This window comes from Chionomys nivalis, chromosome 23, assembly GCF_950005125.1.
Source record: "Chionomys nivalis chromosome 23, mChiNiv1.1, whole genome shotgun sequence".
In the NCBI taxonomy this organism is placed as follows: domain Eukaryota; kingdom Metazoa; phylum Chordata; class Mammalia; order Rodentia; family Cricetidae; genus Chionomys; species Chionomys nivalis.
Genome location: NC_080108.1, coordinates 45,243,132 through 45,261,454, shown reverse-complemented (window position 1 = coordinate 45,261,454; position 18,323 = coordinate 45,243,132). Strand labels below are relative to the sequence as shown.

General features: G+C 44.7%; 1 protein-coding gene across 1 annotated transcript; it reads left to right on the top strand.

Annotated features, from left to right (window-relative positions):
• The first annotated feature begins 3,568 nt into the window (after positions 1–3,568).
• LOC130865164 (melanoma-associated antigen D1-like) lies at positions 3,569–17,412 on the top strand. The gene is given in 4 exon segments (XM_057756039.1): positions 3,569–3,646; positions 14,951–15,842; positions 15,845–16,104; positions 16,106–17,412. Coding segments are annotated over 4 exon segments (2,403 nt in total). The 3' UTR covers positions 17,279–17,412.
• Positions 17,413–18,323: the final 911 nt, after the last annotated feature.

The window sequence follows — 18,323 nt, the reverse complement described above, 5'->3', positions numbered from 1 at the left end:
ATGATATGAAAAATAACTTCAGGAGAATGTTTGAAACTCTTAAAGAGGAAATGAGAAATTCCCTCAAAGAAATGGAGGAAAAGACAAAGAAAAAAGTTGGAAGACATCAGCAAATCCCTTAAAGAAAACCAAGAAAAAGCAATCAGACTTATGAAAGAAACTATTAAAGACTTGAAAACTGAATTAGAGCCAATAAAGAAAACACAAGCTGAGAGAATTACAGAATTTCTGGAGGCATCACACTCCCTGACTACACGCTGGTTATCTTACATCTTATATCCACTTATGAGGTAGTACATACCATGATTACCTTGAATAAAGTCTGTGTTATCTCACTCAGGATTTTTTTCTAGTTCAATTCATTTGCATCCAAATTTCCAGATGTCATTGTTTTTGTTTTTGTTTTTTACCACTGTGTAGTACTCCACTTTGGTTGAGTGGCTTCTAGGCGTTTTCCATGTTTTGGCTATTATAAATAATGCTGATATGAACATAGATGAATAAATGTCTGTAGTATGTTTGAGCATATATCTTTGGATATATGTCCAAGAGTGGTAATGCCCTTTTATCTGAGTGCTTCCCTGAGGCTGTTATTGTCAGGTAGATGGAGACCAAAGCCACACTTATTCCAGTTCCTGTGGAATTGGAGGCATGGTGAAGAGGTGGGAAGGAGTCAGACAGAAGGACCATCGACCGCGTGGACCACTCTGTTATCCAGCAGTGTGATCCCAATGGTAGAGCCAACTAAGGTCCCTGGAAGTTGAATTGGTCTGCAGACCCTGGGAGGAAACCCAAAGACAGGCTGAGCCATTCAGAGCCAAGCCAGCCTGTAGCTCTTCACCCCTCCCCCATCCCGGCCAACCTCCGACCGGAAGTACTAGACACACCTCTAACGTCCAATTCCTGATGGGAATCCTCACCAGTAACTGTTCAGCACACATGGCCTTCAGCATCTGGAAGACGTGGAGCGGAGCCACATCAGACTCAGCAAGACCACCATGATCCTGGGGAAACATAGGCCAAGCTTAGTGAAACATGAGAGCCTCCATGAGCTGGGCCAGCTAGGCCACCGAGCTGAAATCCCATACAGGCACGCAGGAGTTTTCAGAACAGCAGATGGGGGCCAGAGGGGTCCTGAAGCAGGCTTATCTGCAAGTAGTGTGAGCTCAAACCCTGACCCTTGACTTCTCTCTTGAACACATGGGGTCGAAGACAGCACCAGCAGCCATTGCAGCCTTGCACAGCTCCTCTGTTCCCAGCACCTTCTTCGGCTAAAGGGCCCGCTTCTGCAGTGTCGCTGACTCCAGTCCTGTGGCCGTCCAGACAGAGTCCAACCTCACAGACTGCCACAGTTCCTGCAGCTTGAAAAAAGGTGAGCAATGGGCCCAAGCTGCACAGCGCCTCCTACTGTTCACCTGTTTCCATGCAGGGTCCCTGCAGGTCCCACACAGACAGCTCCACCATAAGGGCGGGGTCCAGAAGGACGGTTTATAGTTGATCAATTGGCTGGTACTGAGCGCTTAGTGTGCACAGAGCAGTGTGATAGGCGTAGGGATAGTGTGGTGAAAACGGCACTCAGAGAACCGTGCCTGGCATACTGGGTTTTAGTAAATGCCTGTTGGGTGAGGGGTTTCAGGATTGCATGTAATTATCTCTTCTGCCGAGGGTCACTAAACAACTTTTGCTTTTATGCGCAGACACATTCCTTGGTCCTGGGATGCATAAATTTAGTCCTAAAGGGGAGTTGACCTCATCATTGCACGCACATGCCATTGTGGCCAACTGCTCTTGGTTCCCGTATTTAGTGGGGTTTTGTATTGCACATGCGCATTTCCCTGGCGGTTTTTTCCCAGTAGGCAGGCGGCGTGGCATAATGACACAGTTTGATTATGTCATTCCCAGGTAGTGTGGCTGGCTGATAGTGGCACCTGTTTGTGCAGATGGGTGGACACACACAATGATCAGAGATGAACTCAGCAAGTCAGTTTGGCTTGTGTGATGAGAATGGTAAATGTCTGACCCGCCACCATGAGACAAGCGTCACTGCCACCCGTGCAGAGTGGACCTGAGGATGTAGTCCAGGAATGCCCGTGCAGAAGGTAGAGAACCAGGAGGGGCATTTTGGATTTGTGCAGAGGCACTCTGGGAGATGACTTCTCCCATAATGCTTTGTTTGGGCATTTTTAGCCTTGCAGGTCCTTTGCTTATATATGATGTTTCCATGTATGTGTTTTCATGGGTTTTGTGTGTGTCTCTTTGTGTATGTTTTTATGCTTTATTTTTATTGTTGGTTTGTTTTGTTTAATTTTGGTTAGATTTTTTTGCAATATGACTCTTTGTGTGTGTGTGGGGGGGGGGGGCTTGGATTGAATAGGTAGGTAAATGGAGAGGATCAGGGAGGAGATGAGAGAGGAGAAACCAGGATTGAATTATTTTCAGTAAAAATAGATATATGGGATGAAGAGTCTCCATTCTTAGAAAACATTGTCCATTGCTGAGAGTTTAGAGCATCTATTCAGTACTCAGCCTGTCTTCTTTCTTCCCTGCACTGGGCACAGATATCCTGGATCTGCTGGTCTTCATTGCTTCTCACCACCTACACTTTGTGAACCTCTGGCCAGTCACCAGGGTCCAGACCTCAGGACTAAACCCTGGGGTGAACTTGCAGTTCTGGCCCTCCAGGCTGCAGACATGGCTTTCCATGTTGAATGTGGCATCTGTCACAAATGAGGATCATGGTGATAGGAAGCTGCTGGTGACTGTGAAGAGCCAGGGCAGGTCGTGGGGAATGAGTTTGGCTCCAGGAACAGACATTACAGGATGCATGTGCATCTATCTGGTCCAGCACCTGCTTCCCAGGGCAGAACATCCAGATGCTTGCTTGTAGAATTTCATAACATTTCCTCAGGATTTTTGCAGAACTATGGCCATGATGTACCTGTAGGTCCTGTCTCTTCAGTTTCTCATGGGGCTGATGGGATTGCATGGGTGGAGGTGGTGGCTCCAGGATCCAGCTCCTATTGCTCAAAGCCCCTAATCCTACTAACAGGAGGTGGATCCCGATGTTGTGCAGCACTATGCTAGCATAAGAGCTGTTATCTCTATGAGATCAGCTGTGATTGTAAGAGTGTATTTCCTCAGCCTGCAGATGGCTCTAATCCTTCATAGAAGTAAGGGCAAGGAAGGTTCATTGGACTTTCCCAGGAGTCACTCTACCTGGCCATTTCCATACGATTCTGCCCTAAGCACACATGGCCTGGACTCCAGAAGATACCAGAGGGTGAGATTGAATGAGCTGAGGGAGGTTAATAGAGTGTTCTAAAGACACACTTAGGCACTCAAATATTTACACACTTTTTCAAATACATTAACATGGCCACAGATAATCTCTCTCTCTCTCTCTCTCTCTCTCTCTCTCTCTCTCTCTCTCATAGTTGGCTAGTGTTTTGTCAAGATGACATAAGGTAGAACATTTGGGAAGGGGAAATACCTTAGTCATATTGGCCTATGGCCAAACCTGTAGTACATTTTTTCATTGATGATTAATGCCAAGAGTGCCCAGCTGACTATGGGCAGTACCAAACCTGGACAGTTGGTCCTGGATGGAATAATAGACCAGGTTGAGCAAGCCATGGGAAACAAGCCAGTAAGTAGCACTTCTCCATGGGCTATGAATCAGTTCCTGCCTCTATGCTCCTGCCTTGAGTCCATCCCTGACTTCCCCAGAAGATGGAGCATAACCTACAAGTTAAAGTAAACCCTTTCCTCCCCAAGTTGATTTTGGTCATGTACTTTATCACAGGAATGAAGACCTTAGCTAAGGCTCCCATCTTTCCACATTCTTTCTTCCTTAGAAATACACACTGTTTTTTCAGACCCAGGCCAGCTGGCCTTGGTGAGTTCCTGATAGAACATCCCCATTGTCTCAGTGTGTGGGTGCACCCCTCGCGGTCCTGAGTTCCTTGCTCGTGCTCTGTCTCCTTCTGCTCCTGATTTGGACCTTGAGATTTCAGTCCGGTGCTCCAATGTGGGTCTTTGTCTCTGTCTCCTTTCATCGCCTAAATGTTTTTCTTTGGGTTCACCTTCTTAATTAGCTTCTCTAGGACCACGCATAATAGGCTCAACGTCCCCTATTCATGGCTAGAAACCAAATATGAGTGAGTACATCCCATGTTCCTCTTTTTGGGTCTGGTTCACCTCACTCAGGATAGTGTTTTCTATTTCCGTCCATTTGCCTGCAAAATTCAGGAAGTCATTGTTTTTTACTGCTGAGTAGTACTCTAATATGTATATATTCCATACTTTCTTCATCCATTCTTCCATTGAAGGGCATCTAGGTTGTTTACAGGTTCTGGCTATTACAAACAATGCTGCTATGAACATAGTTGAGCATATACTTTTGTTGTATGATAGGGCAAACCGGACTTGCTGAACATAATGGACAATGAGGACTACTGAGAACTCAAGAACAATGGCAATGGGTTTTTGATCCTACTGCACGTACTGGCTTTGTGGGAGCCTAGGCAGTTTGGATGCTCACCTTACTAGACCTGGATGGAGGTGGGTGGTCCTTGGACTTCCCACAGGGCAGGGAACCCGGATTACTCTTAGGGATGATGAGGGAGGGCGACTTGATGGGGGAGGGGGAGGGAAATGGGAGGTGGTGGCGGGGAGAAGGCAGAAATCTTTAATAAATAAATAAACAATAAAAAAAAATACACACTGTTCTACTCTCATAGGCTCACATAACTTACACATCATATACTCACAATTACTCCCATTTTTCATGGAATTATATTCTCACAATATTGAAAGCTCACACCACATCACATATAAATGAACATAGTGTCTTGTTCGTGCCTGTAAGAGTATGATTTAGTGTACATGGGTTTGAGTGTAGGATTGTGGTTTCTGGGTATGTGCTTGAAAGTATAATAGAATGCTGTGTGCCTTTAATCATTTGACACAGAAATAACTACAGACATGTGACATTGCCATGTATACACACAATCACAGTCCTACCTTTACACATTTTTCATACATTATTGCACATACTTACACACTCTGTGCTAGTTAGTTTTGTCAGCTTAACGCAAACCTAGACATTAACTGAAAAAAGAAATCTCAATGGAGGAGCTGTCTCTGTCAGTTTGGACTGTGGGCACATCTGTGAGGCATTTTCTTAGTTACTGTCAGGGAAGGAGAGACCAACCCACTGTGCACGGTGCTGTTCTTAGGCACACGGGCCTGGTCTGTGTAAGAAAGGTAGCTGAGCACACCAGGAGAAGCGAGCCAAAAAGAAGCAAGCCAGTGATCTCCTTTACTCCATGGTTTCTGCTTCCAGGTCCTGCTTTGTGTTCCTCCCTTGGTTTCCCTCACTGGCGGATTAACCTGTGAGCTGAAACAAACTTCCTTTCCATGTTGCTTTGGTATTGATGTCTATCACTGCAACACAATATGAATTAGTCATGATGATACATACTTTCACACTACAAAGCACACACTCAATATACGTACTGCCACTGATGCTCGTGTGAACGCAGTCACACATGCATACTCTTCCCTCAAACAGTCACACATTCATACTTCATTCTGGGCTCATAAACACACATTCTTGCATGGGGTCACAAACTCCTTACATTTTGCACAGCTACTGCATTGACACTTTCACTCAGCATACTTATGCACTTGTCCATTGTACACTGTCACTTCTGTGCACTATTTCACTCACACACACACACACAGGCACATGTGCGTGCACACACACACACCATTCCATTATACCACCAAGCACATACCAAGAGAAACACCATTCTATACTCAAATCCTTGTACATCAAGTCATACTCCTATTATAGGCATGAAAAATACAGGCATATAAACACACACATCATGACACTCAAATGTGCTATTGTACTTACCCACATCATGCTCATACACATATGGTCTCATGCTGTCTTAAAATCTCTGACTCTGAAATATCCCTAAGCCATTAATGCTCTTAACCATAGCCCTAATTCTAAACCAAACCCTAATAGTATGCCTAACCCTAACCATATCCCTATCCTTCCTTCAAGATGCACTAGGGTAATAGTGACACAAAGCTTGTGGGAATAACCAACCAATCTGATTGGATTTAAGGCCCAATCCATGAGATGAACCATCCCTGACATTGCTTGGGGCTAAGAACCTTAGACTGGTTAGCCCTGGGACCTGGGAAAAGAAAATACTACTGTTCTGCCAATGGAAAATAGTAACAAAAATACTCCTAATGGCATTCTGTTATCTTGTAGATCAGTGTCTTGCTCGGTCGTCACAAACTTTCTTCTGTAGTGATGGAAACAATAAAGAGACCCACAGTCAGACAATTTGCAGATAATTAGAGACATTGAACACTTAGTCCTAAATGGGATGTCTCCATCAAATCTCTCCCCTCAGGCCTTAGAAAACCTGCAGAAGAGGAGGCAGAATGAGTGTAAGAGCCAGAGAGGATGGAGGACACTGGAAAGCAACAGTGTCTTCCGTACACAGCAGAATCAGTGGAGATACGAACCCAAAGAGACTGTGGCATCAAACAAAGGGCCTGCATGGGTCAGGGTCAGATGGGGTCCCAGGGCTGTGTGTGAGTGACTGCATCGACATGTGTTTCTTCTACTTTTTCTTCTTACATGTTTTGGTTTCTTGGTTTGTACTGTATCTTATTTTGTTTTATTGTATTGCTATTTTTAGATTCCTGTTTGTAGTGTTATGAGAGAAACACAGGGTGTAGTTTGGGTGGGATGAGAGGACATGTGGGCCATCTCCCGTCACAGCTATGAAATGGCGCTTGTTCCCTCCAGAGTTCCTATCTCAGACTGAGCCTTTAAATCTCATCAGCACCGAAATCTCACAGAATTTCGGCCAAATTGCTGTGACGGACAGTTTTTTTCTGGACCCAAATAAAGTAAGTTTGAGCCACTGCTTGTGCTGCTTTCCTTGACAAGGTGACTACTACATTTTGATTCACAAAATTTCTGAGAGGAACAACAAACAGCAAAGGGCAGCAAAACCCCCAAAACCCTGTGCTATAAGAATTCTAATTTATTCTCATTTAGCTTTTAGATGTTTATTTACATTATAAAATATAAAATGAGATACTCTCAACCAGTGACCTATAAATTTTTTGAAGTGAGTCTGTGGTGTTATAATTTTCCTTAGGAGGACTGATCTAAAAATACTACGAGTATAGACAGTACCTTCCTCATTTTCTAGGTTAGACCTACTGTTGGCTTAAGAAACACCATGACCTCCTACCAGAAAGGCTACAGAGATCCACAAATTCCCCACCAAGCTATTCCTATGTTCTAGAAGAAATTGGAATCAGAAATGGATAAGGTAAATATATTTACATTTTTCAGAACATAAATACTAAAAATTTTTATATTCTGTCTATCAACATAGCAAATCCATTATATATGTCCATGTATGTGTTTTGTGTTTGTGTATAATTTTAAAGAAAACTCGGTTTTAGAAAGCATATAAGAACTGAGATGTGTGGACTTTTAAGAGAGCCAGTTAAGTAGTAGGTGAGCTACACCCACTTGTCAGCTTTTTATCTGTAGCATAAAAAATGGTAAATTCTCAAAATCTATTTCATTCCACTAACATCAGCTTAAGGAACAAAGCCATGAGTTCTTCCTTTAGAAATCCCTTCTGTGTTTGCTCCGTCTGCATTCCTTATTCCATGATATGACAAGATAGGAGGAATTCTGTACTGGCCAGGAAACTAACACCCAAGACACACATACAAGCAACTAACTGGTCATTCTTCATTGATGTACTGTAACACAATTAATAAAAACCCAGTGACAGATATTGGGGAAGGGGTTTCAACCTGGAGGTCAGCAAAGCAAAACAGCCAGCCATTGTGTCTTACCTCTGCCTCAGTCCAAAATGGCAATCAGAATGAGATTGTGTGTGAGAGCTGTCCCCTGCCATCTTATGTTCCTCTCTGAAGCTCGGATTAAAGGCGTGCACTGCTACTACCTGGTTTCTTTTCTTTTTTTTTTTTTTTTTTTACTTATTTATTTATTTTTATTCTTTTTTAATTAAAATTTCCACCTGCTCCCCATTTCCCATTTCCCTCCCCTCCTCCCAAATATTGCCCTCCCCCCACTTCCCTCCCCCTATCCCCACTATGGCAAACTAGCGTGGCTACTAGGATTAAAGGTGTGTGTCACTACTGCCTCGTCTTTAAGGCTGACCAGGGTGGCTGTTTTACTCTCTGATCTTCAGGCAAGCTTTATTTATTAAAATACTAATGATTTACAGTATTTATGTCTTGGACATTTCTTTAATGATAGTTCATGTCCCCAATATCTCCATAGTGCTCACCTAAGCAGCGTTTGAGAGGATGATAGATTTCAAAATTTAAGAACAGGAAAATCCAGCTGTAATAATAATTGACCTAAGGGATCTCACAAAGATACTATGTTTGATCTCTTCTCAATGTTATTGGTACACCTAGGAATTCAGGGCATCTGTGACACCCCAGACACCTCATGATCTAGGACCATCTCAACCCAAGAAGCTTCCCACCCATGAAAGGAATGTCTGGCCCATATGAACAAAATTCACATTCGACTAGTGATTATCCTTTCTATACATCACCTAGAATGCAAGAAGTAAGAGCAAGATGAAGAGGAAAAGATGTGACAGGCTTATGGGGATGATTCTAAAATGTGTTCAGTGAGGTTCAGAGTCTGCTGTACTTTTAGGAGGCTGGTGAGAAGAATGTAGCTGTATGGGGGCACTGGGTAGATTTGGAATCAATGCTCTAAGTAAACAATCCCTTAGAACACTCTGGATGGTGTTAAAGAGTGTAGTTGGTTGTTTTGTCAGTCTTTACTCTTTTGGGAGTCCACCAGCCAGCTCCCAAATGAATACACATGGAAGCTTATTATTACTTATAAGTCCTCCTGGGCTTAGATTGGATTATTTCTAGCCACCTTTTCTTAACTTTAATGAAACCATCCACCTTTGGCCTCTGGGATTTTTCCTTTCTCTTCTTCTGTATATCTTATTTTTGCTCCTACTCTGTGACTGGTTCTGTTGCCTGGAACCTGGGCCCTACCATCCTCCTCTCTTTGTTCTTTGTCCTCCTTCCATTCTCCAAGACATAGCCTTCTATGTATTCTCCCTGCCTGATGGCTCTGCCTGTCCTTACTCCTGCCTTGCTATTGGCCATCCAGCTTCTTATTAGACCAATCAGGTGTATTAGATAGGCAAAGTAACACAGCATTACAGAGTTAAACAAATGCAACATAAAAGAATGCAGCAGATTTTTGTATCATTAAACAAATGCTCCACAGCATAAACAAATGTAGCACAGCTTAAATTAATATTTGACAATGAAATAGAGTGATGAGTCCTTTAGTAATGATGGGGAGAAATAATAAATCAGCAGAAATGGAGGACTAATCCATGTTGCTTTAAAATGAGGAGCAGAAGGAGGGAGAACATGAGCAAGGAAGTCAGGACGGCAAGGGGTGCACCCACCCCCTGAGACAGTGGGGCTGATCTAATGGGAGCTCACCAAGGTCAGATGGACTGGGACTGAAAAAGCATGGATTAAAACTGGACTCTCTGAACACTGTGGACATTGAGGGCTGATGAGAAGCCAAGGACAATGGCACTGGGTTTTGATCCTACTGCATGTACTGACTTTGTGGGAGCCTAACCTGTTTGGATGCTCACCTTCCTAGACTTGGATGGAGAGGGTAGGACTTTGGACTTCCCACAGGGCAGGGAACCCTGACTGCTCTTTGGACTAGAGAGGAAGAAGGAGGGGAGTAAAGGGAGGGGGAAGGGAATGGAAGTCAGGGGGGAGGTGGAAATTTTTAATAAAAATAAATAAATAAATATAAAAAAGGAAAAGGTTACTAGAAGTATTGTCTTAACTATCTCTCCCCTTTAAATGCTTGTGTTGAAATATAGCCCAACAGAGACTTCATCTGAAACCAGAGTCATTTACATGGAAAAATCTTGAATGGTTAGGTAGGTGATCTTACAAAAATATCATTGGAGCGCCTGCTCTTGTTTTCTGTGTCAACAGTGAGAATATACCATTTGTGAGCCAGTGTGGACTCCCAACAGACTCTGGATCCTCTTGAATTCCCAACTTGTACTTAACAGGCTCTATAACTATAAAATTTAGTACCTTTGGTTTGTAAACTTAGATCCTTAGGGTGTTCTGTTTCAGCTGGCCAAATTGTGTAGGATTCAGGAGGAAGCCAAGAGACCAGTCAAGACCAGGTGATGTCACATGAAGTGAGAGAGAAACAGGATCACCACACTGACTTATATCTGAGGCCAGTAAAAGGCACTTTACACTCTAGTTTATTAAAGCCTTCATAAATCAGAAATCAATGTGAGGAGGGAGGACTGGACAAGGCTAGGACATTCCAAGAGTTGGTTTCCAAACTTGACCAAGGGCTGTTATGGCTGATATGACTCTTGTGTGAGAGATCTTCATTTGGATAAGAAAAGGAGTTGGTAGGATGGGGAATTGAGATACTAGGAGTTAGATCCCCAGGGGGACAGATAGGGAGAGTGGCCATGACTAAGTAATACAGATAGTGTATTTCCAAAACTTCTGGCTTCACACTTAGTCCCCTGATCTGACACAAAAGCCTGATGGCTCCAAAGATTTTCTAGGCCTTATTCTCCTGCCAGCAGTCCCTCTTCAGATGGACTCACTCAGTAAGCTCCTTGGAACCAAGAACCGGACACTTTACACAACAGTTTTGTCCCATGGCTCATCCTGTCTCTCTTCAAACTGATCAGATCAAGTGAGGAGAGGAATACTCTTCAGAAGCTTAAAAGACCCAGCCTGAGAAGAGAATGGCGTTTGATCTTCCTGAGCTCTCCTTTTCTCTGTGTGCTGCATGTGTGCTTCCTCTCCCCCAGGGAACTTCTTTCTGTCTTCTGTTGTCTCTGTGTGTACACAAACAATGTTTTGGTGTAGGTGCATGTAGAAACCCCAGAAAAGACTCTGCTTGTTCCTCAGACATATTCACTGGTGTGTGTGTGTGTGTGTGTGTGTGTATGTGGAGACATAGTCTCTCAGTCTCTCATATATAACAAGGGCTCAGTCATTCAGGTAGTCTGGCAGGTCTGTGACCCTCAGGAATCAGCAGGTCTCCACCTTCGCAGTGGTGATGCTCCAAGCCTATGCCAGCATAGATGTTTCTTTCTTTTTTTTTTTTTATTGAAAAAAAAAATTTTCTGCCTCCTCCCCGCCTCCCATTTCCCTCCCCCTCCTCCCGCCCCTCTCCCCCTCCCCTCACTCCTCTCCTCCTCCCTCTCCAGTCCCAGGAGCAGTCAGGGTTCCCTGCCCTGTGGAAAGTCCAAGGTCCTTCCCCCTCCATCCAGGTCTAGGAAGGTGAACATCCAAACTGTCTAGGCTCCCACAAAGCCAGAACATGAAGTAGGATCAAAACCCCGTGCCATTGTCCTTGGCCTCTCGTCAGTTCTCATTGTCCGCCATGTTCAGAGAGTCCGGTTTTATCCCATGCTTTTTCAGTCACAGTCCAGCTTGCCTTGGTGAGCTCCCAATAGATAGGCCCCACTGTCTCAGTGGGTGGGTGCACCCCTCGTGGTCCTGACTTCCTTGTTCATGTTCTCCCTCCTTCTGCTCCTCATTAGGACCTTGGGAGCTCAGTCCGGTGCTCCAGTGTGGACCTCTGTCTCTATCTCCATCCATAGCTAGATGAAGGTTCAGCTTTTGTTGAGATGAACAAACTGATTCTGTCATTCGTGTGTAAATGTCAGATCCGAGTGATGCTTGACAGGGCTTACACAGCAGTGCCATGTAGAATCAACAGCTCCTTTACCTGGAGACATTGAGGTATCTGTGACATCTAGAGATAGGAATTGGTTTTCTCCCTCTACTATGTGGGTCCTGGGATTGAACTTAGGTCATCAGATTTGATGGTAAGCATTTTACCTATGGAGCCATTTCTGGCCTAGTGCCATTGTCCTTGGCTTCTCATCAGCCTTCATTGTCCGCCATGCTCAGAGAGTCCAGTTTCAACCCATGCTTATTCAGTCCCAGACCAGCTGGCCTTGGTGGGCTCCCAATAGTTCAGTTCCACTGTCACAGTGGGTGGGTGCATCCCTCGTGGTCCTGATTTCTTTGCTCATGTTCTCCCTCCTTCTGCTCCTCATTTGGACCTTAAGAGCTCAGACCATTGCTCCAAATTGAGTCTCTGTCTCTACCTCGATCCATCGCCAGATGAAGGTTCTAAGGTGATATGTAAGACATTCATCAGTATAGGATAGGGTCATTTCAGGTTCCTTCTCCTCAGTTGCCCAAGGTACCAGCTGGGGACATCTCCCTGGACACCTGCGAACCCCTCTAGAGTCAAGTCTCTTGCCAACCCTAAAATGGCTCCCTTAGTTAGGATATATACTTTGCTGCTCCTGTATCCACCCTTCCTATATCCCAACCATCCCAATCCCCCGAGCTCCTCCCATCCTCCCCTTCTCATGTTTCTCATCCCATTTCCCCTTTGCCCCATGCCACCTCCCCCGCAAGTTCCCAGTTTTTGCGCTGCAATCTTGTCTACTTCCCCTCTCCAGGCGGATGACTATACGATTTTCTTTGGGTTCACTTTCTTATTTAGCTTCTCTAAGATCACAAATTATATGCTCAATGTCCTTTATTTATGGCTAGAAACCGATTATGAATGAGTACATCCCATGTTCCTCTTTTTGGGTCTGGGATACCTCACTCAGGATAGTTTTTTCTATTTCCATCCATTTGCACGCAAAATTCGAGAAGTCATTGTTTTTTACCACTGAGTAGTACTCTAATATGTATATATTCCACACTTTCTTCATCCATTCCTCTATTGAAGGGCATCTAGGTTGTTTCCAGGTTTTGGCTATTACAAACAATGGTGCTATGAACATAGTTGAACAGATACTTTTGTCATTTGATGGGGCATCTCTTGGGTATATTCCCAATAGTGGTATTACTGGATCTTGGGGTAGGTTGATCCCAAATTTCCTGAGAAATCGCCACACTGATTTCCAAAGTGGTTGCACAAGTTTGCATTCCCACCAGCAATGAATGAGTGTGCCCCTTTCTCCACAACCTCTCCAGCAAAGGCTGTCATTGGTGTTTTTGATTTTAGCCATTCTGACAGGTGTAAGATGGTATCTCAAAGTTGTTTGGGCATAGATGTTTCTTAAAGGAGTAGGAGTTGAAATCAATGCCTCATTCTTCCCTACTGAGTACATTACAGACAAGGCTAATTAAGGGTGCCCCTCCACATTTGTGAATGCCAGTGATGTCAACTCTGGTCAATTGTCAGACTGTTGGAGAATCTATTAAGTTCTCCAAAGAGACTAGAGAATTGGAGATGGATGAGACAGTATCTCTCCAGTCTAATGCACAGAATCTACCCACCCCAGCACCGTATCCACCCTTCTCTCCATCTCAACTATTCCATTCCCCCAAGCTCTCCCCAATCCTCCCCTTCTCCCTTCTCTCTCCCCATCTCCCCTTACCCCCAACCCACCTTCACCCTGCTCCTCCCAACTTTTGCCCAGTGATCTTGTCTACTTCCAATATCCAGGAGAATAACTATATGTTTTTCTTTGGGTTCACCTTCTTATTTAGCTTCTCTAGGATCATGAGCTATAGGCTCAATGTCCTTTGTTTATGGCTAGAATTCACTTATGGTTGAGTACATACCATATTTCTCTTTTTGAGTCTGGGTTACCTCACTCAGGATAGTGTTTTCTATTTCCATCCATTTGCATGCAACATTTAAGATGTCATTGGTTTTACCTCTAAGTAGAACTCTAAAATGTATACGTGCCACAGCTTCTTTATCCATTCTTCTATTCAGGGGCACCTAGGTTGTTTCTAGGTTCTGGCTATTACAAATACTGCTGCTATGAACATAGTTGAACAAATGTTTTGTAGTATGGTTGGGCATCTCTTACGTATATTCCCAAGAGTGGAATTGCTGGGTCCTGAGGTAGGTTGACTTTCAGTTTCCTGAGAAACCGCCACACTGATTTCCAAAGTGGTTGCATAAGTTTGCATTTCCACCAACAATGGATGAGTGTTCACCTTATTCCACAACCTCTCCAGCAAAGGCTATCATTGGTGATTTTGATTTTAGCCATTCTGACAGGTGTAAGACGGTATCTCAAAGTTGTTTTGGTTTGCATTTCCCTGATCGCTAAGGAGGTTGAGCATGACATTAAGTGTCTTTTGGCCATTTGAACTTCTGTTGAGAATTCTCTGTTCAGTTCAGTACCCCACTTTTTAATTGGGTTAATTAGAGTTTTAATGTCTAGTTTCTGGAATTCTTTATGTATTTTGGAGATCAGAATTTTGTCTGTTGCGGGGTTGATGAAGATCTTCTCCCATTCAATAGGTAGCCTTTTTGTCTTAATGACAGTGTCCTTTGCATTACAGAAGCTTCTCAGTTTCAGGAGGTCCCATTTATTCATTGTTGCTCTTATTTTCTGTGCTACTGGGGTTATACGTAGTGGTCTCCTGTGCCCATGTGATGCAGTCTACTTCCCACTTTCTCTTCTATCAGGTTCAGTGTGGTCAGATTTATTTTGAGGTCTTTAATCCATTTGGACTTGAGTTTTGTGCATGGTGATAGATGTGGATCTATTTTCATTCTTCTATAGGTTGACATCCAGTTATACCAGCACCATTTGTTAAAGATGATTTCTTTCTTCCATTGTATAATTTTAGCTCCTTTGTTGAAAATCAGGTGTTCGGCTGCCGTGCTGGCATTTTCTCCTGGACACGGAGAGAGTGCGGAGTGCGGCTGCCAAGAGCGGAGCCCAGCAGTCCTGATTCTCTGAGTCGTGAAGAAGGAAGGCAGCAAGGGGGCTGGGGTTAGAGCCTGAGGCAAGGCTCTGCTCTTGCCACCGAGACAAGACCGGTGGCTCAGAAACCGGAAGGCGGTGCAGGCCTCCACGGCTTCCAGGCTGAGGCCCCTGTTGAAGACCACGCCTTACATGTGCAGACCTTGATGGAAGCCATCCAGATCTCCGAGGCTCCACCCACCAACCAGGCCATGGCAGCTGCCAGTGGGCAGAATGCTAGTTCCCAGAGTTCACAGCCCCCAACTGCCAATGAGGTGGCTGATACTGAGGTTTCAACAGCTGCTGCTAGGCCTAAGACAGGCTTTAAAGCTCAGAATACCAAGGGTCCAAATGATTTCTCTCAGGCATGTAATGCCAAGGAAATGCCCAAGAACCAGTCTAAGGCAGCCTTTAAGTCACAGAATGGCACCGCTAAAGGCCCAAATGCTGCCTCTGAGTTTTCCCAGGCAGCAAGCGCAGGCAAATCAGCAGCTAAAAAGTCTGAAATGGCCTTTAAGGCCCAGAATACTAAGGCAGGCCCCAGTGCCACATACAATTTCTCTCAGTCTCCCAGTGCCAATGAGATGGCCAACAACCAGCCTAAGACAGCTACTAAGGCTTGGAATGATACCACTAAGGTCTCTGCAGCTGATGCCCAGATCCGGAATGTAAACCAGGCCAAGATGGCTGACTTAGGGACCAGCCCAGGTATCTCTGAAACTGATGGCGCAGCTGCACAGACCTCAGCAGATGGCTCCCAGGCTCAGAATGTGGAGTCCCGGACTATAATTCAGGGCAAGAAGCCCGGCAAGATTAACAACTTGAATGTGGAGGAGAACAGCAGTGCGGATCAAAGACGGGCCTCACTGGCTTCAGGGAACTGGAGGTCTGCTCCAGTTCCAGTGACCACTCAGAACCCACCTGGCACACCCCAGAATGTGCTGTGGCAGACCCCACTGGCTTGCAGAACCTGTCAGGCTGGCAAAACCAGAAAACCAAGCAGACCCCACCAGCACGTCAGAGTCCCCCAGCTAGGCAGACAGCATCAGCTTGGCAGAACCCAGTTGCATGGCAGAATCCAGTGATCTGGCCTAACCCAGTGATCTGGCAGAATCCAGTGATATGGCCAAATCCCATTGTCTGGCCTGGTCCAATTGTCTGGCTAAACCCAATGGTCTGGCAGAATACAACTGGATGGCAGTCCCCACCCAGCTGGCAGGCTCCCACCCAGCTGGCAGAACCCTCAAGATTGGCAAGGCCCTCCAGATTGGCAGTTACCCCATGACTGGTCACTGTCTCCTGACTGGGCAGTTCCCACTGATTGGCCTTATCCACCTGACTGGATCCCTGCCGACTGGCCAATTCCACCTGACTGGCAGAATTTACGACCCTCGCCCAATCTGAGATCCTCCCCCAACTCTCGTGCCTCACAGAACCAGGGTGCACCACAGCCCCGAGATGTGGCCCTTCTTCAGGAAAGTGCAAATAAGTTGGTCAAGTACCTGATGCTTAAAGACTACACGAAGGTGCTCATCAAGCGCTCAGAAATACTGAGGGATATCATCCGAGAATACACTGATGTTTATCCAGAAATCATCGAATGCGCCTGCTTTGTCCTGGAGAAGAAGTTTGGAATTCAGCTGAAGGAAATTGACAAAGAAGAGCACCTGTATATTCCCATCAGTACTCCTGAGTCCCTGGCTGGTATACTGGGAACGACCAAAGATACACCCAAGCTTGGTCTCCTCTTGGTGATTCTGGGCATTATCTTCATGAATGGCAACCGTGCAAGTGAGGCTGTCCTTTGGGATGCACTGCGCAAGATGGGACTGCGTCCTGGGGTCAGACACCCCCTCCTTGGTGATCCAAGAAAACTTCTTACTTACGAGTTCGTGAAGCAAAAATACCTGGACTACAGACAAGTGCCCAACCTCAACCCTCCTGAGTATGAGTTCCTCTGGGGCCTCCGTTCCTACCATGACACTAGCAAGATGAAAGTGCTGAGATTCATTGCAGAGGTTCAGAAGAGAGACCCTCGTGACTGGACCGCACAGTTCATGGAAGCTGCAGATGAAGCATTGGATGCTCTGGATGCTGCTGCTGCTGAGGCAGAGGCCTGCGCTGAAGCATGAACCCGCATGGGAATTGGAGATGAGGCTGTGTCTGGGCCCTGGAGCTGGGATGACATCGAGTTTGAGCTGCTGACCTGGGATGAGGAAGGAGATTTTGGAGATCCTTGGTCCAGAATCCCCTTTACCTTCTGGGCCCAATACCACCAGAATGCCCGCTCCAGATTTCCTCAGGCCTTTACTGGCCACATTATCATCCCCAGTGGTACAGCTACTGCCAACTTCGCCGCCAAATTCAATGCCATTGGCTTCTTCTGGGTTGAGTAAAATGTCCAATCCTGCTCATCATTTGCAATAGTTTTCCCTCTGAGTAAGGCTGAAGCCTCAGATTCCTTCAGAACCCAGCTATCTAGAGAGCCACATCCTCTTGACTGAGTGGTATGCAAGATAAATTTATTTGCTATTCTATTACTTTTTTTTTCTTGTGTGTTGCCAAGTTTTGGTATCAGAAATAAATGTTGAAATTGCAAAGTGAAAAAAAATCAGGTGTTCATAGGTTTGTGGGTTAATATCCAGGTCTTCAATTCAATTCCATTGGTCAACATCTCTGTTTTTATGCCAATACCAAGCTGTTTTCATTAATGTTGCTCTATAATAGAGTGTGAAGTCATGGATGGTAATGCCTCCAGAAGTTCCTTTATTGTATAAGATTGTTTTGGCTATCCTGGGTTTTTTGTTTTTCCATATAAAGTTGATTGTTGTTCTCTCAAGGTCTGTGAAGAATTTTGTTGGGATTTTGATGGGGATTGCATTTTTACTATGTTGATCCTCCCAATCCAAGAGCATAGGAGATCCTTCCATTTTTTGATATCCTCTTCAATTTTTTCTTCAAAGACTTAAAGTTCTTGTCAAATAGATCTTCACTTCCTTGGTTAGCATTACCCCAAGATACTTTATGCTATTTGTGGCTATTGTGAAAGGTGTTGCTTCTCTGATTTCCCTCTTTGCTTCTTTATCCTTTGTGTATAGTAGGGGACTGATTTTTTGGAGTTGATCGTGTATCCTGCCACATTACTAAAGGTGCTTATCATCTGTAGGCGTGTTTTGGTAGAGTTTTTGGGATCGCTCATGTAAACTATCATATTATCTGCAAATAATTAAAGTTTGACTTCTTCCTTTCCAATATTAATCCCCGTTCTCTTATGTTGTCTTATTGCTATTGCTAGAACTTCAAGCACTATATTGAAGAGGTATGGAGAGAGTGGATAGCTTTGCCTTGTTCCTGATTTTAGTAGAATGGCTTTGAGTTTCTCTCGATTTAATTTGATGTTAGCTGTTGGCTTGCTGTATATAGCTTTTATTATATTTAGGT